Here is a 23,980-nt window from a genome sequence, read left to right as displayed (position 1 = left end):
GTTATGATATATTAGGTTAGGTTAGGATATGTTGGGTTAGGTTAGGTTAGTTTAGGTTAGGTTAGGTTGTTGTGTATGGCTATTTCCTATTTCTATAATCTCTTCTTCAAGTATTATACCACAATAAGTAAATAATCCGGTAACCCCATCATTAAGAGTCTAAGGTGACGCCTTGGTAATAATATGAACGAGGGCGAGAGTAAATGAAACGTGGGTTGTGATGTACGTAGAGTTCTACACCTCTCCGTATTTTGCGGGAGCGAGAGTGCTTTTTGTCCAACTCTCTCTCTCTCTCTCTCTCTCTCTCTCTCTCTCTCTCTCTCTCTCTCTCTCTCTCTCTCTCTCTCTCTCTCTCTCTCTCTCCATCATCTTTTATATATCTTTTTTTTCTATTTCGTTTCGTTTTTCATTGTTTTTAAACGTATTATTCCCTTCTCTAGTCTACATTCTTTATTTAAATGATTATAATTCCTATACCTATTAACATTTGATATCAGCTATATCTCTCCTCGTCTCTTTAGCTGCCAATTTTATCTTAGCTTTTTATATCGCTTTATATCTTATTATTGTCTTCCTCCTTTGTTTTATGAAAGAGATACACCGAAAAAAAAGACAAAATAGTGTTTATAATCCCTATGTAAGTGTATTAAAGTGTCTTAAGTGTATTAAAGTGTCTGTTCTCTCGTACTTGATGACGTGTAAGTGTAATTAAAAAAAAAATAATGGAGTTCAACCTGACGACACTCAATGACATAGTTGCTCCAGGTGTATGACACAGAGGTTACACATGAAGTCTTCTATCTCAGGTATGTGACAAAGCAACACTAAGGCAACACACGGAGACTATAACCCAGGCGTATCAAAACAAAGGTGACACAAAGGTGACCTGCCCTTGGTCACAACACCCAGGCAGTCGGGTGTGTCGTAGTGAGTCTGACCTCCCCCACCCCTCCCCCCTCTTTCCCAATCCTTCATAAAAATGCAGATCATCTCCTGCAGTTGCCGTTTCACTTAATTGTTTCTTCCTCCGGCTTATTCATGGACCCTTGATTTAAATTCACCCAGTCCGTGACCTCAGTTATATATTTTGCTTTTAATATTTGTCCTCCTCCTCGCAACCAATGTTTCACAATAAACAAACTAACACAGGATTGTTTATAGAGAAGAGACTGGGGGTGATATACACGAGAGAGTCAATAGATTCTGACCGGCGAAAGTTACACAGGTTGATATTTTATTGACTAAATGTTTCCTACATCTACGTTATGTATATACGGTTCTCGTTATACTACATACATTATATTATTCTAGGGATCTTTTCCTTGCTGTTGTGGTTTATATCCAGCTATTTAAGCGAACAGGTATTTTTAAGCACAGCTAATTAGGTTTTAGTTTTCTTCACCAAACAACACTTTTTCATAATTACGTATAATCGTGAGTCAATGTTGTTGTTGTTGTTATAGATATAAACTGCTTAACCTACCAAACTAAATAAGAACTGATCACGGGTCTTATTATTTGGTAACAGACACTAAACACAGGTTACTTCAGAGCGACGCCCTCTTTGTCTTTCAGGAATCTTTTAGTGACATACGTTAAAGGTCAAATTAGTGAATCAAAGTTGACATGATGCTGTTTTTTGAACGTGTGTGTATGAGTCAATGGTGGACAAATATATAGTGAGTCTATGGACCTGAAGCTTTGAGCCTCTGAACTTCACCTCTATTAAGGAGTGAGTCTGTACGTGTATCTTTCCCACCGATTCTGTCTGGTAAATTTGAAAAGGTTTGTTGATTTCCCAGCGGCGTTGTGTCACCAGCAGCTTGGTTCGGTCTTGTTGAGTCTCAAGAACCAGGTTACAGCTACCTTATGAGTTCACGATGATCTCTTTTTCATAAGATATATTTAGCCTGGTTATAATTTTGATCAAATTAATAAATAAGATCAATAAGATACAAAACGTAAGTGCTAAATCAACCATTTTGTACAATTTCCCTTCACCTTCAGACTCAGTCCATAAAACAAACTCTCGACCTCCCTGCCGTGCGTAACAGTATGAAAAATCGAGCGAAAACTATAAACGTATAATTGTGGTTAATGGCGTCAGTTGGTTGCTATTGTTCATTTTCCATCCCACCAACTTTGGGGTGGTTGATATATATATATATATGTATGATTCATATGATACATATGATTCATAAGGCAACCCGTAAAAAATGAGGATTCCGTAACTCACCTTAAAGCTTCACGGTTACCAAACATGAGTGATTTTTGACCCCATTGGCATAAAATTAACTTCTACTGTACACACACAACACACTATCATACTACTTTTCAACCACCACTGAATCTCACTATACTGACTGACTTACTTTAACCTAATTACCAACACTTTATTTTGGACTTCCAACCTGAGAAATAATCCTTATCAGGTCACCTCAGGCGCCAAGAAAATTAAAATTACGAAACCACACACACACACACGCACACACACACACACACACACACACTGAAGGCATATCCTTCTTCTACTTACATAAACAGTATCTTAGATTTGTGTAAGAATTTTCTAAGTTAAATGGCTGTCGCGTCCATTATTAATTAAGGAATAAATATTAGTTTTATCACTTATTAATATTTACACCCCTGAACGTGTCATATGAACACGCCTGCCTCTCCTAAACCTCCTTGTGTGTGGGGAAATACATCACACACCACCCCCATTACTCATCAAGGAACACCATATACATTCATCATATAAACACACCTAAACTAGCACATATGACAACTTCATAATAATAATCATCAGGTTAAGAGTATAATGTGGACAATATAAATACTCGTACATGCTAGAATATTGAAACAAATCTCAAATCGAATTACAGAATTACTTAATATACAGTCTTTCCCATACTGATCATCACTTAAGAGAGACATGTCGTGCCAGTAGTAACATCATCATCCCCAGAGTGTCAAAGCCGTTCTACAGCGACTCCCACCTATGAGAGATATACTGTGTCCTTGTCGTGATAATAGTTACCGGTAGAGACTTTGAGTAATGTCCATGAAGTCTTACAATGTACATAGATAGTACAGGTAATACAAACAAACTCTATAGAGGGAAATAATATCCTTCCCTAAGTATTTTGGTGTGAGATTTGGTATAATGACAAGACTAGAATATATACCCGGGGAAAAAAGCAACCAATTCACTTCAACTGACTGACTGACTGACTGACTGACTCACTATCAAAGGAATAATCTCTGTTGCCTACAAAAGCTGACTAAGGGAAAGAAGTAAGAGCAGCAACCTATCCCTTAGAGAGGTACCTGATCACTCGTACTCCTAAGAGCCTTTGACGGAGGCTACATCACACACACACACACACACACACACACACACACACACACACACACACACACAGTATCAAGAGTAAGCAACAGAAGAGATAAACAGAATTCTTGAAACACAAATGGTATGCAAATGGCTTAGTGCAGATACGAACATTGAAGTCCTAAAGGAATTCAACCTCCTATTGACTATTGAGATTGACTGATAGTGGGACATGTATTTCGACGTATCAGTTTCTCTTGAACATCTAAGACTTATAAAACATGTATGGTAAGGTGTACTACTAAAGCTATCGCTCAAGGGTGACATATTCCCATCTACTAATTGTTATAGAGTTTTACTTCACTCGGTTCAGTAACTCAAGATGGTGTTCTATGTATATACATAAGAAGAGTTTTCGTTTTGTCGGAATTCTTAGGAAATATGAGGTGTGTCTGAGTATCTGTCTGTTCCCAGCATTCTCTCCGTCTTAAAGTAGTAATATGTAATCGAAAGAAAAATATATATTAATAATTTTAATATAATTATAATAATAATAATAATAATAATAATAATAATAATAATAATAATAATAATAATAATAATAATAATAATAATAATAATAATAATAATAATAATAATAATAATAATAATAATAATAATAAACACGAACAAAATACACAACTCACACATAATAAAAAAAATTCCTCACTGTAAAAAAAAAATATATTACCTTTAATTTACGTGTAGAACCCTCAGGTGTACAACAGGAAGAATTCTACGAGATAAAAGTAAAAAAAAAATACTTGTAATCTTCAGTGAATAACTTTTCATCTTGTGAGGATTAAAATCGGGATGCCATGATAGGAAGCAACATGACCACTCCCGCTGATTAACACACGATAAACAAGGGTAAAATGTGCCTCTGCCCCTGAGAGTAGTGAAACCTGAGGAGGTGAAGTGTTTATGGTGCTTAGAGATGTAATATTCTCTCTCTCTCTCTCTCTCTCTCTCTCTCTCTCTCTCTCTCTCTCTCTCTCTCTCCTGTCCACCTTAGTAACATGTAATTCATTTTACTATCCCCACCACTATAGTCCACGCAAAACCTAATGATCACAATACTGCCAGGTGCTGTCAAAGAGTACTATCGCTCTGTTTATCATGGCAACATATTTAAACTGCTCCATCAGGTACATTCACGACATATTATATTGAAAAGAGGAAGAAGAAGAAGAACAGCAGTCCGTGTATAGGTGATTAATCAAAACAAAACCTTTCATTTACGCCTTATTTTTGTATTTTTTATCTACTGTATTACTCATTTTTGTAAGTGATATTGATGGCATGTTCTACAACGTTTCAATAACTAAGGTCTTCATGTAGGTATTTCGAAACTAGACAATATACTAGAAGTCAACTACTAAAAAATTAAGATTTATCTCTAATAGGAACCTGAGCAATTAGGAATTTACCCCCCCCCCCCTTCCCCCAGACGGTCACTTCTTTGTTTTGGGGCTAAGGCTCGTGTCTCGCTAACTTTTGATGTCAACAAATCTTTCACGAGAACTTAGCGCACGTCCACCAGACATGGCTAAACTGAAACCTCTCTTACCTATATCATTATCAATTTGCCTCTGCCATTGTTCAGGTGATTTAATGTTTATTATCTTAATTCATGCTATACATAATATTTTATTTGTAACTACAGATTATTTCACTATTGTGTTTTTCTTACAGATTGATCTTCAGCTTAAAAGTGATGATGGCGGTGACCTCAGCGGATACATCACGAACGGGGAATGGAATCTTATAGGTAAGAAACTTAATATACAATCATACATTATTTATCAATACATTTTCCACTTTCCTTCATTTATGACATACATAATACAGCACGAAGTTATAAATAGACTTGTAAGAGGTAAAGAAAGATAGTTAGCCAGGGCTCAAGGATCTTAGTGTATCGTGTTTCTTTATCTAAACTTACAGTGATAAAAAATTATTAGTTACAGTGGCGTCTCATTGTCTTCTGAAGTCTCTCTCTCGTTCTGTGTCGTTGTTCTGGTGAGATATTATTGTCCACTTCTATACAGTATCTGTGACTATACTCCTTAGCTATATCTCCCTATATAGGCTATTTCTATACATACTCTTATAGCTATACCTTCCATATCCCTAAGTCCAATTACCTTACCCTTAACACGGCGTCTTATATACATGTATACTACAAACATAAACATTTATCTATTTATACATAAGACCCACAATTAGCAGCCCACCTGAGAGCATTACAGGAGCCATAGTCTAAGCTCATCATATCCTACCTGGAGTAATATCCCCTCCACTTTTGTTGTTATCTGTTAATTATCTTTCCGTCCTCGTATTTTCCCCTGTCCGTACTTGTTTCTCCTTTTCCTTTCCTTCTATGTCTCCAGTGCATTTTTTTCCTCTTCCTTTTCTAATCCCAAAGTTTGATTCTTCCAGCTGATGAGTTTTGCCGATCAACGTGTGAAATATTTAGTGGATGATAGAAAACTTGGTTGATTTATTCTAGAAAATCCTCAACAACAACAACACACACACACACACACACACACACACACACACACACACACACACACACACACACACACACACACACACACACACACACACACACACACACACACACACACACACACGTTGATAAGACAAGTAAACCACGAATGTCTGGGAATTTGTCTGGCGAATTTTCCGGAAGGCGTCGTCTTGGTCCATCACTCAGGGAGAAAAATCACGTGTTAGAAAAACTTAGATGCTACTGATAATGTTGACACGAGGCTTACTGTAATGGTCTTGTCATATGTCTTTCCGTCTCTTTCTCTCTCTCTCTTTATTTCACCCTTTAATCTTCACTTGCTCTGCCTCTATCTCTCTTCTCCACATCCACTCCTATCTCGTTCTTCCATCAGTCCTCACTATAGGAGCGGAAGGACCTACTTACACACACACACACACACACACACACGTGGTCACATAAGGACAGTGACATACCACAGCACCGTCGTAATTAATTGCAAACCTGGTGGCTATTGTCCGCGAGTCGTGTCTTCCTGTTGAGGCGAGGCGACGGACACCATAAACCATTTAGAAATTATGGCACAGTGTTTACATTATGAGGTGAATTTCCGTAATATGAATTTAAACCTAATTTGATGAACGTTATGGTAAGGTATTATTCGAATAATAAATAAGGAAATGTTTTGGGAAAGATTCTTAAAAAAAAGATTGTTGTTGTTGTATTGGTAATGATATAATAGGCAAGGTCTTCAAGCATGTATATTAAGTTAGTTTATCTAGATTATGACTCTGACATAATTGTGAAAGTTGCGGCGATAGATTGAAATTCTTGATTAAAAATTATACATCACTACTGTACAGAAAAAGTATGGTTGAAAAAAGAGGCTTTAGTACTACAAGGTAAGTTTATTTACATAATATTACAGGTATTGCGAGAGTTTAATATAACCCATCATAAGGGGATACGTGTAAAACGCTTGGAAATAAAAACATTTTAAGTTAGAGCATCACTGTATCAAAGAAAACCTGGACCACAGCTTGATGAAACTGAGGGGAAGACTATGGTATTACACTTGTACTCGACCATAGACTCCAAAATGCGACCTTCATGTAGTGTTTGTATTATCACTAGATCAGGTACTTGTGTTTTGTACCTATGGCAGCCGAGTAAACTAAAACTATGATCTAGTGAACGGTACTTAATAAGCCTGGCAGTTGAAGTACACTCTACCTAAGACCTAAGACCTAATGATCGGTACTTAAAAAAATCATGTTTTATAATCCCTGGTATGAACCCTGAAGAACACCTGAAACACCTGCTGAATTATCTTAATTAATCAAACGTTACTCTGTCATCACGTACAGCCAATGAGAGACAAAAGGTGTGGGTGAGATAAGGGTCTACTGTAAAAGTTCAATCAAACATGAAACGTGATGAAGAATACAGAGAAAGGCAGAGAGGGAGAATCATAAAACAATATTGGATGATTGGGAAATAACATTACTGGAAGGTTATTGTGGAAATCAAGGAAACATATCATTGAAATTATTAGGGGTGTGTGTGGTGAATGTGGCAACGAAATGAACAATTAGGAGGTGAAAGGCAACCTGTTTCATTTTTTTTTTTACCCAGGTTGTGTTTCCATGGTCGACTACTTATGTGGAAAAGAAAAAGAATATAATGAGAAGGTCTGTCTTTGAAGGAATATGTATACAGTTAACATCAAACAACTGGCACTTGACCTGTGACCTTCTACTATCAGGGTCAACAAAATATTTATACGTCCAATATAATTACCCTTAAGCCAAAGAGTATTTCTCACTATTTCTCCGCGATTATAACAACTGACTCTACAAAACTCATAAAAAAATAAACGCTGTATAAAAGGGCATAAATAACAGGAAATATTTAGCAAAGGTTATTCAAGATAGATAAATAAAAGCATACAGCAATATTATACAAAATAAGATCGTTCGTGTATGATTTGTTAACGCCCTCGTGAGTGTATAATGTAAACAAGTGCATGAACAGTGTCGTGGGGCCATTACAAAGATGTATTAATCTCTTAACGTTATTTACGGTGTTGGCAGAGTTACTTGATCGACTTTCCCATAATGGCAACAAGACAAATTCATCGGTATAAGTCCGCAACACGATATAGTGGTGCATTTTCTGCCTCGAGGAGAAGCAAACAAATCCTGGTGGAGGGGTGTTTACGTCATATAAAGAGTGTTTACGTCATATCAAGAGTGTTTACGTCATATCTAGTGTATTTACGTTAGATGAAGAGTGTTTACGTTATATGAAGAGTGTTTACGTTATATGAAGAGTGTTTACGTTATATGAAGAGTGTTTACGTCATATCAAGAGTGTTTACGTCATATCTAGTGTATTTACGTTAGATGAAGAGTGTTTACGTTATATGAAGAGTGTTTACGTCATATCAAGAGTGTTTACGTCATATCATATTTGAACTGAAGTGCACATAAAGAAAACGTCAATAAACACAGTCTAAACTATGAATAATTACCATCTGTACTAAAATAACGTAACATATCGAACACTATATATACCTACATGAAAGTATAACAGGATTGAAATAATGTATTTTTTTCCTTATTTAAACTCCATTGGATTTCAAGAATTAATCGGAAAATATTCCCTAAAATATAAGGACCTATTACACCAAATTACAGAAATGATAATAATAAAAAACTCTAAACATACTATTACTGAAGGAAATTCTCCCTCCCAAGGTAACTATTCTCCCCCAATTCAGCAACCCAAGGGAGTGTTGAGAACGCACCCGACTGACTGAACCAAGATTACACACGAGTCAGGTTTCGGGTCCTCGCCTCCTCTCGCTCTCTCAGTTCATGAAATTTCTTGAGCTCATTAGGATAATTAATGCATATTGCTGCTGGAGTAAGTCACCTGCAGAGTATCTTGCCCTGGTGTGTGTGTGTGTGTGTGTGTGTGTGTGTATGTGTGTGTGTGTGTGTGTGTGTGTGCGTAATAATAATAATAATAAACGGTTTATTAATAGAGTTGCAGCCGGTGGCTGAAAATATACAGACTTACATTTGATTTCGACATAATGATATAATATGCGTTGAATACATTTACAGGGCTGTACAGTACATAAATCAGGAGTTGTTTATTATTTTAACAATAGATGGGATGGTGCTGTTCTTATATCTATCGGTGCGGGCTCTTATGGGCTGAATTGTGTTGTAATTGTGTTGTAGTGGCGGACTGCGCGAGGTGGGTTGGGGGCTCCTGGTGGCAGGAGGTCGCGATGACGAGGGTGGTGCATTAGTTGGCTGCCAAACCTTTCCAGTGCTTGGTGGTGGAGGTCACTGAGGGATGGTATTTCCAGGATGGAGAGAGCGTTGATGTAGCCAGAGTATTCTGCGCCGAGCATGAATCTGCAGGCCCTTTTCTGTACCTTCTCAAGCCGACATTGTTGGGTGGAGTCGAGAGAAGACGACCAGGCTGGTGATGCATATGTTAGTTTGGGGAGAATAAAGGAGTTGTAGATGGTCCTCAGCTCTGCATGGGTGTCCCAAGTGACCTAAGTCGCCATAGCATGTAGAGACGGTACGAGGCTGCCTTGACTGTGTTATTTACATGGGCCTTCCAGCCCAGTTTGTTGTCTATAGTTACACCTAGGAGTTTGGCAGACTGCACCAGCTGGAGAGGATGGGCACCCACTGTGGCTGCTGGGGCTTGCACTGGAGTGGTGGCGGTATTGATGTGCATGACTACTGTTTTGGTGTGGTTGATGGTGACCTTGTTCTCCGTAGTCCATGCCTGTAGCCTGTCCAGGGTGCCTTGTAGCGATGATTAGTCTGGTGTGGTGTTGTCCACTGAAACCCCCACAGTGCACTCATCAACGTACTTCCACCTGTGAGGAGTGTCCGATAGAGCATCATTGATCAGGATGAGGAAGCACAGTGGTCCCATCTTGGTCCCCTGGGGAACACCGCAGGTGAGGTGTTGGAATGTGGAGACCGAGCCCTGATACCTCACTGCCCGACGACGTCCACTCAAGAAATCAGTGAGCCATGAGACCAGGTTGGTGGGCAGCCCTAGTGCAATGGCCTTGTTGATAACAGTGCAGTGATCAACAAGGTCAAAGGCCTTCCTGAAGTCAACAAGGGCAACGGCCAGTGATGTCTTACGTTTTTGCAGGTTTTTGTGCAGAAAATCCAGAAAACTCACTAAGCAGGGTGATGTAGAAGAAGTCCTCATATTGCCAAATTGCTGTGGGTCAATTGACTAATAGATTCTGGCAAATGCCCACTCAAAAACAAAGTCCTCACAGAGTAGACTGGGTATAGGGGTAATGGCAACTGGCCTGAGGTCGTTAGGGGACTGTGGGGTGGTGACCTTGGGGATGAGGGTGACAAATGCAGTTTTCCATTCATTAGGGCATTTGCTTTGTCTGAGAGATGCATTAATAATAGAACAGAGGGGGGTAGCAAGTTCGACTGCAAACTCCTTGTATATTTTGATTGGGAGGTCATGGAGCGTTTGGATTTAAATTCTGGAGTTTGTTGGCGATTTCATATGGTTGAACACTGGGAGGGAGGGAGGAGGAAGGTAAGCAAGCCGGGAGGAGAGTGAGGTCAAGACTGGGTAAGGTATGACATATGGTAGCAAAATGGTTATTAATTATCTCAGCTGCCTCCTAACTAGGTAAATGTGAGATGAAAGGAAGTGTGGGAGACTGACGGTTGAGACCACAGAGACCTTTTACCACTGACCGATGCCGACTTCCTTGAGGCCGTGCACTTTCCTGGGTTAATTAGTCTTCTTGGCCGACTTGATTTCCCTGATGACCTGGTTACGTAGACTTTTGTACAGGCGGTTGTTGGTGTAGTATGCCTTGTTGCGCCATAGAAAAATATGAGTTATTTCACCACCTTCGAAAGGACAGGACAGGTGGGGGCTGCGTCCCATGGGAGGCAGCGGCTGGGGGGAAGGTAGTGGTTACCGAGATCAGTCATGATGAGGTCAAGGGTGGCATTGCCATGTGTGGGAAAGTCAACTATTTGTGTAATGTGGAGGTGTTGAGTTATGTCACTGATGTCTAACTCATTGAAGTCACCGCATTTCACTAGTTTAGCACATGGAAATCTGGAACTCAGGGAGTCAGCAGTGTCTATTATATGGGTAATCGGTACATTAGCGGTTGGTGCGCAGGGGGGGGTGGGGGGGAGGGGTGATAGCAAACACAGACAATGAGGGAGGCAAGCTGGCGGGGGTGGGAGATGGGAGTGACCTGAACCCACAAGGCTTCTACATCTTCAGGTACAGTAACACCTAGGGGTGATGGTTTGAGGTCACTGCGACAGTACAGAACTACACCACCACCTCTCCTGTCCTTCCTAAGGTGGTGAAATAACTCATAGTTTTTTATGGCACAGATCTCAGGAACAATTTGCCACGCCTCGGTGTGTGTGACTGAGATGCATATATGGATCAACATTAAGATCTAGTGGGGTTTTGTCCCTTATAAGCATATCTCCTCGTCTACAGATTAAACCATCGTCTTCAGATGTTAAGCCTTTGTTCTCAACGGATTAAACTATCGTCCTAAGAGGTTTAAAGTTACACTCGTTATTGATTTTGTCTTCTTCAACGCTGCTCTCTCTGCTTTCATCCTGTTTCTTTCAGCCTACCTTCTTTTTATCGCTTATTTTTATTTCCACTCTCATCCTTAATTTTTATTTTTATCTCTCAGTAACTGTGTTTATATTTTACAGTCTCTCTCTCTCTCTCTCTCTCTCTCTCTCTCAATTTCACCTTTTGGCTGCCACTGTGGAGACCAGCTACACAGGATCCGAATTTCCAGGAAGGGACTCTGAACACTATCTAACACCCACTCCCCTTTCCCCTTCACAGCCCCTCCCCCCTCCCCACCTCCTCCCTTTCCCCCACCCCCCACTTCACCTCTCGACTCAAGCATACCGACTTGCTTCCACTCGTTCCCAGGCACACCATCACAATCAGTTTCTCCTTCAATATAAACATTTTTCATTGTCTCACAGAATGATAAAAATAAACACAAGATTCTATAGTAACTTAGAAGTAACATCCATTGTGATAATAATTCTAATGGTGTCTGTTATTAATTTTAGGGTAGGGTAAGTTAGGTACTGTTATTAGTGGTTAGGTTAGGTTAGGTTAGAGTTAATTATCGTGTTTTTGATGGTTTATTTGGTTTCATATCTGTTTCATATACAGTGTAAGTTAATTTATCCCATGGCAGGTGATATGAACACACACACACACACACGCACGCACACATACACACACACACATCTTGAGAATGATTCCAGGAAATGCCGTAAAAGAACTTTCGGTATAAACTTGTCCGCTATGATATGTTTTGATTTAGAATTAAAGAAACAGATATTTTCAGGCATTTTTGTTACCATTAGCAAGGCTTCTGAGTATTTATATTATAGTGTTGATGTTGTTTTTGTTGATGCTATTGTTGATTTTGTTGATATTGTTGATGTTTTTGTTGTTGTTGTTGTTGTTGTTGATAATGCTGTTATTATTAGTGTGTGTGTTGCGAAGAAATAATTATCTTTCCCCAACATAGCTGAAAGTTATTACATAGGCACACAGACACACTAGTTATTACATAGGCACACAGACACACTATAAGACTCCTTACACACGCCATAGATGTCTTACTTTTACACCTTCAGTCCAATAGGTTATAGTTTCAGATGCTTCAACTATCAGGGTTATTAAGTGCCACATACTAAGTCTTAAGTTTATAAAACGCACATCATTTGCAATATTAAATTTGTTGATGCCCAGCGAAGTACAATCTTTATCTTAACTGGCAGCGTTATGAAGCACTGTTCCAAAGTCTTTCTCCGTACAATAGATAAGCGTTTAAAAACCAGCCGACGATTGTTTGGGAAGCTTAAATGTAAGAAAGCGATTGACTGAGGAAACCAAGGAAAACTTTTAAACTCAGGGGAGGCTGAAGTATTTTTGTAAGCTCTCCCTGCATCACCTCTCAGTTATAATCTTATTTCTATCATTATCACTTCTGTTACTGCATTTAGTATTGAGGATAAACACTGATTGTAAAACATATCAGATTAATTAGTTGACATATATCATGTAACTCAAGTTTATCAATAAAAATCATGAGCTTGGATCATACGAGCTGCTGTAGCTCTGAAGTGACCACCAACAAGCACAAAATTCCAAGTGTGACAGGGAGATGTGTGTACTGTATATACCCACCACGCTAGGATTGTTTAACATGTTTTAGGGGTTCAGAAATGGCTCGACACTGATTCACAGACCCAGGGACACAAAAATACGTTTCCTCCGCAAACACGCAAAAAAATACAAATAAATAAATCAGCGTAATATTAATAAGTGATAGTTAAGACCACACTCTAGTTTTAGGGGAATGACTCAGTCTTAGTGTTACACATTAACACCACTGGTCTTTTCTGTCCAATACCAACTTATTCTAAAAAAAAATGAAAATAACTAGGAAGTGTTTTCCTTCTGAGAAAATATTGGTAGAGTGATAACTGAGTGCCCTCTTCAAACCTCACCCTTACAGCCGTGCCAGGGAAGCGAAATACCCTCTCCTACACCTGCTGTCCCGAGATCTACGTCGACATCACCTTCCAGATCCATATACGACGACGGACTCTCTATTACTTCAGCAACCTCATCATGCCCTGCGTCCTCATCTCGTCCATGGCGTTGTTGGGGTTCACTCTGCCCCCAGACTCAGGGGAGAAGCTCACATTAGGTAAGACCTCGCCGATCAATCTGCAAGAGAAGGTAAACAATTATAAGATTCCCACTTTCTGTAAATAATGATTGATTCGTTTTCTTTTGATTTTTTGAATCACTGGGTAACTTAGGGAATATAAAAAGGATTTTTGTTACAAATTTATCCTAATACATCCTTAACATGTGTTATTATGTGTTATTTCATATCGTTTATTTACTATTTTTTACCACAGATTTCATACAGGTTTGCTCTACTAAGTGTATCAGATATGTGGAGCTGATATAATTTGTCCTATTCTTGCTAAAATAAACATCGTAATTATTGTGTATTGACCATTGTATAAATAATCGAAGTACAAATAGTAGAAAGTGCAAATAAAGAGGGAACTAAACACTTGAAGAACGTAATATAATAACTATAGGAATGATGTGTATTGTTATCTTATGATTATTTCTGTTATTTACAGTGCACTTCTGTGCCTTACGTACTGTACTTCATGTAAGGAATAGCCTGTATCTACTGTCTCTCTCTCTCTCTCCAGTGATCATATACTGTATATATATATATATATATATATATATATATATATATATATATATATATATATATATATATATATATATATATATATATATATATATATATATACTGCTTTACCTAGTTCACAGTCAGGTTAATTAAGCAATAATTAGTAATACCTCAACTCAGGGCAAGATTCCCCATCACATGGTATAGTTTACTCCACATTCTATATCTGCCTTTTTAAATAGTTTTAATTTGAATAATTTTGAAAGTTATTTTGTTGTAAAATAATATATATATATATATATATATATATATATATATATATATATATATATATATATATATATATATATATATATATATATATATATATATATATCATAGAAACTCAAGTTAGAAAGTTCCCTCCGTCTTTATAAAGATCTATAATAACTAACTGGTGTCTAGTGTTTCGTAGTGGCGCTTCACTTTGTGGCCTGAGTGTTAGGTTCGCTCTTCATATATCAGTAATTTCATCTGTCAGTTTCTTAGAACTTAAACAAGAGAAATAATGACTCCACAAATTTAATTTAACTTTTTTGTGGTTGTTGGTAAGTGTTGCCGCTCCCTCAAAGACTGTTTTTAATTGAACTTTTGAGGAATTTTCGAGAGTAAATAAGACTTACTCAAACTAAGTGAAATACCAAACACGTAAAATAAAAGATGATAGAGTAAATGAAAGGTTATGACACAACAATAATATAAATTTCATGACACTGTGACAATATGACAATGTTTTACAGTTTATGATACAGTCGTTCTCAGTCCTTAAGTACTGAATACAATACAAGATATACTGTACATTCTGTTGTTATCATTAGGATTTATTGTTAAAAGTTCTCAAAATTAATAATATAAACTCATAAGAGTCATCTGATTATGAACCAGTTAACCAATATATATATATATCCTTTATTTGATCCCTTTCTTCATAATGCAACTGTAGGAAGTAAAATATAAGAAGTTAAGTGAAATATCGTTGATGCAGATAAAGAAACGTTAGATGTGGTGTGAGCACAATAGTTCCCACACGTCACCTAGTGGACTCAGTCAACTACACAGTCACTCCTGTAGACACCTAGAATGTGGCTAGTGTTAGTGTCCTGTAACTCTCACTGTTAGAAGCACCAAAGTATGTTGCTGTTAATAATTAATTAATTACGTATTAGACAGAAATAATACACTATATTCATAAGACTTTTGTTAAATCCTGGAACATTACTTAAGGCAATATAATGACACAATACTACATCTTAAGTTGATGATTTTTTACTTTAATTAATAAAAAATTTTCTCATCAAAGTTTTTTTTCCATAATCAACGTAAGCGAGGAGGAGCCGCCTGTTTCAACCACTGGCTTCTTCTGCTTCTTTTTTCTTCTTCATCGTCTTCATCTCTTCCTTCGTCCTCCTCTCATAACCTTTATCCCTTCCTCCCTATGCCATTCAATTCCTCTCCTGGTGAAGGTTGTATACCTTTAATCAGCTGTTTTCTCACACAAACGTCTGAGGCGAGGCGGACCAGCCAGAAATTTGAGAGAAAATTGGCCCATTGTGTGTTCCTCCTCAGTCGAAGTAATTTGGCAAGACCTCCTGGGATACCCGCGGCTCTGAGCTTGTGCACTCCCGCGATGGTCTGAAGCTCAACACACACACATACACCCACACCAAGACTGACTGTGCTCTGACAACTAAGACGCGTTACTTTTATTAAACGACAAATATAAACTCCTTCACGGGAAAGTTACATGTCGGTATTAATGGTACAGAGAAGAGGAGTGACTACCGACTCGAATCTGATTTATAGATTATCGTCTTTAGAAATCCTGATTTGTAAGAGATAAACAGCCTTCGTCACAGTATTGGTCATAGTATGGCTGGATATAGGACCGTGACACAGACTCCTTACCTAGATTAAGATCCTCAGGGTTTATGTAAAGTCCCCTTCACTAGTGCGTTTACAGGGGTTTGTCATATAAACATTCCACAAATCTATATATTGAGATTTTTGTTCTAATATTGTTTTACTTTGGTTTCATAGTTTGTTTATAATTGTGAGTTTCCTTCTGTCGAATGTAAACAAACACAACGCTGCCACACTGCATAAAACCAGACGAGCCCCTGTAAACACACTAGTGAAGGGGACTGTACATTTGAATAGGCAGGTTTAGTAGTTCCGTGTCTCTTGTAAAATGTATATATACTACGTACGTACATCCGGCTCTCTAACATAGATAAATCAGAAGAAGGAGCCGGATAAGTAACCAAAGCCGAGTGAGTGTCGTTGAGAAGAGTCCACACGAGGAGATAAGTCTTTCTCTTCTCGTCTCCGTTCATGACTTCATGGGGGAGGAAAGGAACAATGTATACTCTCTCAGTGCTTATGGACCTCTTAACTGTTGTCTTGTAGAGCGTCCATTTGAACCCCCTCTGCCGGTATAATGATGATGATGATGATGATGATGATGATGATGATGATGTTGATGATCATGATAATTTAATGTAACCAACCGGAACTTTAAGTAACTAGTGCATTGTTTGTTCCTTATTGTTCAGCCAGAGTTGATGTTTTATAAGAAATACTTTAAATACGTGTTATATAAATCACGCCTTTGTTATATCCAGGTTAAAACAATCAGTGTGGGCTGTACGTGTACTATATTTCAGTGTCGGCTTTTGCACATCCTCCACCCTATAAAAACTGATGAACTTATCCTTCTAAAAACGGGTTAGAATACGGTTGTAAGTGTAAAGCAATACCGTAACCCGTATTTAGGTAGAAAAAAGGTAACTTAATGTGATAAATGTTTTTAACGGAATGATTGAACGAAGTGGTTAGTGTTTGGGGGTAACTATCATCGTATATCAGTTTAAGTCAATGAATACGTCTGATTTATTTATTTTTTTTTTTTTTTTAAATTCGTGAAAATAATAATACATGCACTCATATGGGTTCATACATACTTATACACATACACAAACAAACATACAGTCATACACACACACACACACACTGAAATAAATATGCATCAGATTTGGTCTTAATTAATGAACCTAACATTGGTCTTTGACGTCATCAACAACTGTGAACAAGCTATACTTGTACGTGGGTATAAATCCTTTATATGGTATGCCCTTCTCTTTTGTATATATATATATATATATATATATATATATATATATATATATATATATATATATATATATATATATATATATATATATATATGTATGTATGTATATATAATGAGTGGCACTAATCACTACCCTCAAGGACTCATTCAGTATGTGGACTTTCATTCATAATATTTTATTTCAGCTTAAACAACACGACAAGAGAAACACTTCACTTTCTATACCTCTAACTTGGTTTACTCTATAAATAATCGTTTTGGAGGATTATATTACAACTAACTAATATAAATCTAAAAATAAATCTGTCTCACGGAGATAATAATCCACCAACATTATATGTTTTTATTGTTTTTATTGGGAGGATTTTTATAGAAAACATTTTAAAGATGCCGTAAGAGTCTTTAGTTAAGTCCTCCACAACACATGTACAGATAACTTACTAATGAGAAGAGACGACCAGGTGTGTTGCTGTGACTATAATTTTCTCTGGGTAATGTTGTGGACGATACGAGGGACACCTGTGTTCCATCACCCCCCTCAGGAGTAACTGGCCCTCGGCGTGTGTCAGTCTCCTTCATCATCCTGCGATTAATATGCAGCGTCTTATGAGATTCTTCTTTATTCACCAGTACAAGTATATATTTCCGGCAGTATTAACATTCCCTTCCTGTATATTTCACGGATTATATACTGTATGTATATTAATATATTTGTTGCATATATCTGTCCCCTTCTTGATATACCTACGCTGGTAACCGCATCAAGTCTCCCCTCATATATATATATATATATATATATATATATATATATATATATATATATATATATATATATATATATATATATATATATATATATATATATATATAAAACGCAGACTATATTACAGCGAATATCGCCCCATCCCATATTTATGACTCCCCGGAATATATATTTTGATGCACTTTTTCACTTCTCTCCCCCAATCCCGCCCCCTCCCCCCCCCCTCACCGTTTTACTCCCCGGATGGTATATTTGACGTAAATATTTTGCTCCCCTGCTCCTCCCCTCCTCCTCCCCCAGCACCACCATCTCCTCCTCCCCGGGGGAGAATGTTAACCAATAGCATTGACACGCCCAACTCTTCCTTTTCAGGCGTCACCATTCTGCTCTCGCTAACTGTTTTCCTAAACATTGTGACCGAAAATATACCGGAGACTTCCGATGCTGTTCCTCTCATATGTATGTAAACAGCAACGTAGCCAGTAGCTTGTTCTGTCTCTCTCGCCGTCTATATTACATAAACGGATCAGGAAAAAACAACTGATCACTCCACCATTTTGCACATTCACTCATTGTCATTTATTTACTTATTTTATTTGTCCGTTTTTTAATTTTCCACTCCGTTGAGTCGTCATGTTACGTCACTAATGCGTTCTTACGTCATAGATACGTCATGAGTCCCTTCAGCCAATTACCTCTTTCAGACGACTTAGCGGCTACCATACGTCATCATATCCTTCTACACCTATTGGTCCACTTCTTCATGAGTCGTAATAATTATTTCTATTTATGAAGTAGATCAGCAGCCCACACCAATGACTGTAGATACTTTTATTATTATTACTGTCAAATATCATTAGTATTATTTGTAATTTTGATTTATCCCCACACGTCAGATACTTTAATAAGTGAGACGGAACTCAGTTTTATAAAAAAAAAGAAGTTTTCACTATTTCAATTTGTCTCTTAGTTCTTTAATCTTAGTTTTAATTTGTAAGTATTGTTACCCATACTGAAGATGGCCACAAGACAATACAGTCAGGACTTCACCCAACATGAATGTTTAGTGTGAAAAAGAAATAATGACTTAACTCCAGGACTTTTAGGAGGCTTGTGATACTTGGAGAATCTCTGAAAATGGCAATGCACTTTTCCTCTTTATCAGTATGTTCCATGTCATATTTTTTTAATCCGTGTTGCTCCCTTTATCCCCCATAATAAAAGTCTATATATATTTTTTTAGAGTGTTAAATACTGACACCTGTTATATATATTTATATTTGGAAACGCACCACCAAAACCTTATCCATCTGTTTCTTTGTTATATTTTCTTTTCTTTTTTTCAACTCAATATAACCCATATGCATTATCTATATTCTCGCATAGTGATCGAGTGCTCATGTTTACTCCACACTGGTTCTGCAAATTGACGTTCTTCTTAAACCACAATTAATATATTTTTCATGACTGTTTTTTTTTCTCGGTTGAACCAAAACCCCTCCCCCCAATTTTCGAAGTTCATGTATGGTGTATCTTTTTTCCTTTTTCTTTCAGAAATCACAATCCTGCTTTCTCTGACGGTTTTCATGACTGTTGTAGCGGATAAATTGCCTCAAGTATCTGATGCGATACCATTGTTAGGTAGAGTATTCAATCTCCCATCAGAGTCAACAATTCTATTTACTCTCCATCTGTGACGGGGTGACCGACTTTGGGCCTTTTGAGATAAACTGTGGATTATCTTGCCGACACCCGACTAACCTCTACTCCACCCTTCCTTCCTTCGTTCATTCATTCGTTCCTTCGTTCCTTCGTCCCTTCTTTCCTTCGTTCCTTTCCTTCCTTCCTTCTTTCCTTCCTTTCTTCCTGCCTTCCGTCCGTGTTTCCGCTCTCCCACTATCATCACAACAGATCCACACATCCCTGCTTCCTCCACCGTCCCTCTGGTCATACTCTCAACCCAACCCACCCATTTTTTTAACTCTTCAAACTGTAGAGTCTATACGCCAGAAGTGCCTTAAGCGCTTCTTCTTGGAGGAAATCTTTTGGAGATCTTCTGCTGGGAATGAGGAGCGCCTTTATGTTCATCAGGTAGAGACAAGGGATCAAGTGACCTCCTAATAGTGGGATTATTACTTTCACACACACACGCCTCTCCTCTCCACCATAGCTCGACCCCTTTCCTCCCTCACCCACTGGTATAACTACACCCACCAGCTTCTCCTGCCTCCCTACCCACCATCTATGTACGGCCCGGACGTTCGCCACCCCTGTCACAGGTAGGGGGGTACCAGAGACTATATATAAATATATATATACATATATATTTAACACCGATATGGTACTATGATGGTTAATGCTGGAATGGCGTATAAGGCATGAACGTTTTCTGTGTTTGTTAAGGCCTTGATGCCACCTCTATACTCCCTCACTATCCTCTTACTCTCTTACCATAAGTGGCTTCCCAGCAATATTATTATTATTTTTTAAGTGACGTGACGAGATCATGTCTTGGTGAAGAGCTAACGAGGCAGAGCAATTTTTTTTTCAATAAAGCTCTTAGTCTCCCCGCGGGGGGAAAATGAGCTTTATTGGAACACCAACCCCCTATATGACAGCTCACAAGTCGTGGTCTTTGTCACCATTTGTCGGAACACTTGGCCGTCGCGTGGTATAGCGACAGTTGCCTTTTGTTCTCCTACGGTGTTGTGGCAGAATAGGACTGAGAACAGATGAGACAGAGGAGTTGGCCGTGTAAAGGCAAGAGAGCTGTCCAGCACTCCAGTGTAGCAATGGGCTGATTGTAACCCTCCCGATATGTCTTCAACACAAAACAAAAATAACGTTATAATCGGGCCATTACTACGCAGGACTGACCCCTCCCCCTTTAACGCTCTCCCTTTACAAGTCAAGATCCTGATTCAAGCGTAATTGAAGGTGCTGCGGCATGATGACGTCTCCCACCAAGATCGTCAAGGTCAGAGATATTTAAGTTTGAAACTTTTTACTCATCGACCGTAAAGAATTTGGAGGATAATTCCACCATGCCCCAACACCTTCTGGTTCGTCCCAACACCCACCTTATGAAAGAAGGTCTTACGCTGAAGGAGGTGTTTACGCTCTCCTAAACACCTGATTTGGGACTCTACACCTCTGTTTGCCTTCTCCATTGGGTATATTGTTCCAGCCTGAGTTTTGGTCCAGCTTCCACGCCTCCTTCATGAGAAGACCTTTACCTATTGATATACATATATCATATATATATATACATATATATAGTGCGCCTGCAGGAACCCTCAGTGACTTCAGCCACTTCCCAAACATCTCTCCCAACCTGTTAATTTTCTTCAGGTAAATAATGCTGTCTGTTATTTTATCAATATTTTCTTTCAGTTTATTTATTCTCTTTCTTATTTTATTCGGTTGTTTCGTTTCGTGGGTTTCTTTTTTTACCTGTTGTACCTCTCTCTTATCCATTCTTCTCTTCGTTTGTCTGCTTCTTTCAACCCATTCTCTCACCTTTCATTCATTCACCTATTATCCCTTTCTCTGCTTCCTGACTATCCTCCCTCCTCCTCTTACTCTTCCCCTTCCTCCTCTTCCTGCTCCTCCCTCCTCACCTCACTGCCCCTATCAACTACCCTCCTGTATAAGGTTATGACTAACAGTGACTCGCAGATGCATTAATACATAAACCATAACTAGTTGAAGAACATTCAAGACGGTGTTCCTCTCACTACTCCTCTACGTCGTTCATTATGTAATCAACGACTTTATTTCTAATTAATTATATTTGTTGTGAATATCTAGCATGTGGTATAATATTTAGACTAACACTGTAATACATTTTCTATATAGACTAATTATTTCATAATGCCTTAAATTTTATAATAATTATTAACAAAATAAAAAAATATTTTAAGTAATGAAAATTTTAATAATAAAAGGTTGTTTAATTTTCATAAGATTATAACGATATATATATATATATATATATATATATATATATATATATATATATATATATATATATATATATATATATATATATATATATATATATATATATATATATATATATATATATTCAGTGATATCTTATTAATATCTCTAATAGGACTTAATAAGATGATAATATTCATAATTACTTAACATTAACAATGTCATAAAGTGTTATACATACAACTTAATATAATAATATTTCCTCCCACTTAATTATTGTGTGAAACTGAAAAAAAAATAAAAAAACTTAAATTAGTCGAGACAGCTGCTAGTCATCTCCTATTAATACTAAACTGTAAATCTGTATAAATTATATAGATAAAGCAATGTTTTAGATTTTCGAGAAGCCAATAGCAATTTCATGACAGACAAAAAATATAACAAAAGATGTCATATATCATTTTTTTGTTTTTCTTTGATAAAAAAAAATATGTATACACATTCTCACTAGATATAGTACATTAACTCTTCATTCAATACGGTGTCTTATGGTCAATTCTCCAAGTATCATTAAATGTGGTCTGAATGACACTCTTCTTAACCGTACTAAGACGTTCTATAAACCAGCAGATAAAGCAAATAGCCGAGTAAAGCATGCACCCATCTATACCAGCTTAACGTAAGGTCATACACACTGCACGCTCGTATATTTACTGCATGGTTCTTGGTTGTAGCATGTCGTAAAGCTGTTGGACTGGCACGCGACCTTGTGTACGTTTAGTAGTGGGTGTTAGAGATACTCTTCTTCTTGGTCTTCATAGTCGAGTACCTGGTGGCCTCTCTTCTCTGAGCTGACGAGGGTAAAAAGATAAGACATTCACCTGATTTTTGTACTCTCTCCTAATTGCCTTAAAGCCAATTTACCTGTAGAAGCTCAAAGAAGGTATCAAGAGTATTCGATCTTTTACATGATAAGTTACTTTTTGAGTCTTCTCTCATTATATATTATTATTATTATTATTATTATTATTATTATTAAGAGTGAATTATATCGCAGTTTCAGAACTTTTCGCGTCCCAATTGATCTGTTGTAGCCAGGATGACCGGAAATAATTAGCGTTTCTCGTGGCAGCTTAACATGATTCAAGACCATTTCTTAGGACAGTCAACTCAAAATTTTCTCTCAGACAGCAGTGCCTATCTATAACACTCCCATCTTTCTAACAATCTTGGCACAACGTATCTAATTAGTACGCAATTGCTCTGAGGCAACGATATAATGTGTATTACATTTAACAGAGGAGGAGGCAGGTGTTAATCAACCCTCCTCTCACCTGTGTCACGAGGGAAGGAGCCTTGATACACCTCCTTCCTCCACCATATTAATATTTGATTTTATTTGGTTAACTTTTCAGCCACTTTGTTTTATCATATGACTTTGTTTATAATGGGATGTACATTATCTGGACACGACCAAGAAATATGTAGTGATAACTTTTTCTTCCCTGGCATCATCGTATGTTATAACTTTTACTGAGTTCTGAAGACACTGGCTGTGATAAGACATGATTGTATTTATCACTCCAAACTCCTAGGTTACACACACACACACACACACACACACACACACACCTGCACACACAAGACAGTAACACCTATACATCGTGGTTAGAGTTTGTTGTCTGGTAACTTAGTTGACAAGACAGATGAAAGCTGTGTCATCTGTAGTACTGTAGTCTCAGGCCGTCATCCACAAGAGTTAACATCCCTTACATCAATTACTCATCTGATGTTTCTCACTCAACTAATCTCTACGACCCCTGAGAGTGCAGTGTGGCACATTACACTATTTGCCTGTCCTATGCGAAAGTAAAACTCCCTCCTTGGGAAAAAAACGA

At 37.7% G+C, this 23,980-nt stretch overlaps 1 protein-coding gene across 1 annotated transcript in view; it reads left to right on the top strand.

Annotated features, from left to right (window-relative positions):
* The window catches only part of LOC121856529 (neuronal acetylcholine receptor subunit alpha-7-like), an 84,585-nt gene that overhangs the window by 49,411 nt on the left and 11,194 nt on the right, over positions 1-23,980 (top strand). Inside the window, exons 6-8 of the mRNA XM_042352125.1 lie at positions 5,069-5,144; positions 13,501-13,695; positions 19,695-19,781. Coding sequence (XP_042208059.1) covers positions 5,069-5,144; positions 13,501-13,695; positions 19,695-19,781 — 358 coding nt within the window. The remainder of the gene's footprint in view (positions 1-5,068; positions 5,145-13,500; positions 13,696-19,694; positions 19,782-23,980) is intronic.

Source organism: Homarus americanus, unplaced genomic scaffold (genome assembly GCF_018991925.1).
Source record: "Homarus americanus isolate GMGI-L3 unplaced genomic scaffold, GMGI_Hamer_2.0 scaffold41877, whole genome shotgun sequence".
Taxonomy (NCBI): Eukaryota; Metazoa; Arthropoda; class Malacostraca; order Decapoda; family Nephropidae; genus Homarus; species Homarus americanus.
This window is presented reverse-complemented; position numbering and strand designations above follow the sequence as displayed.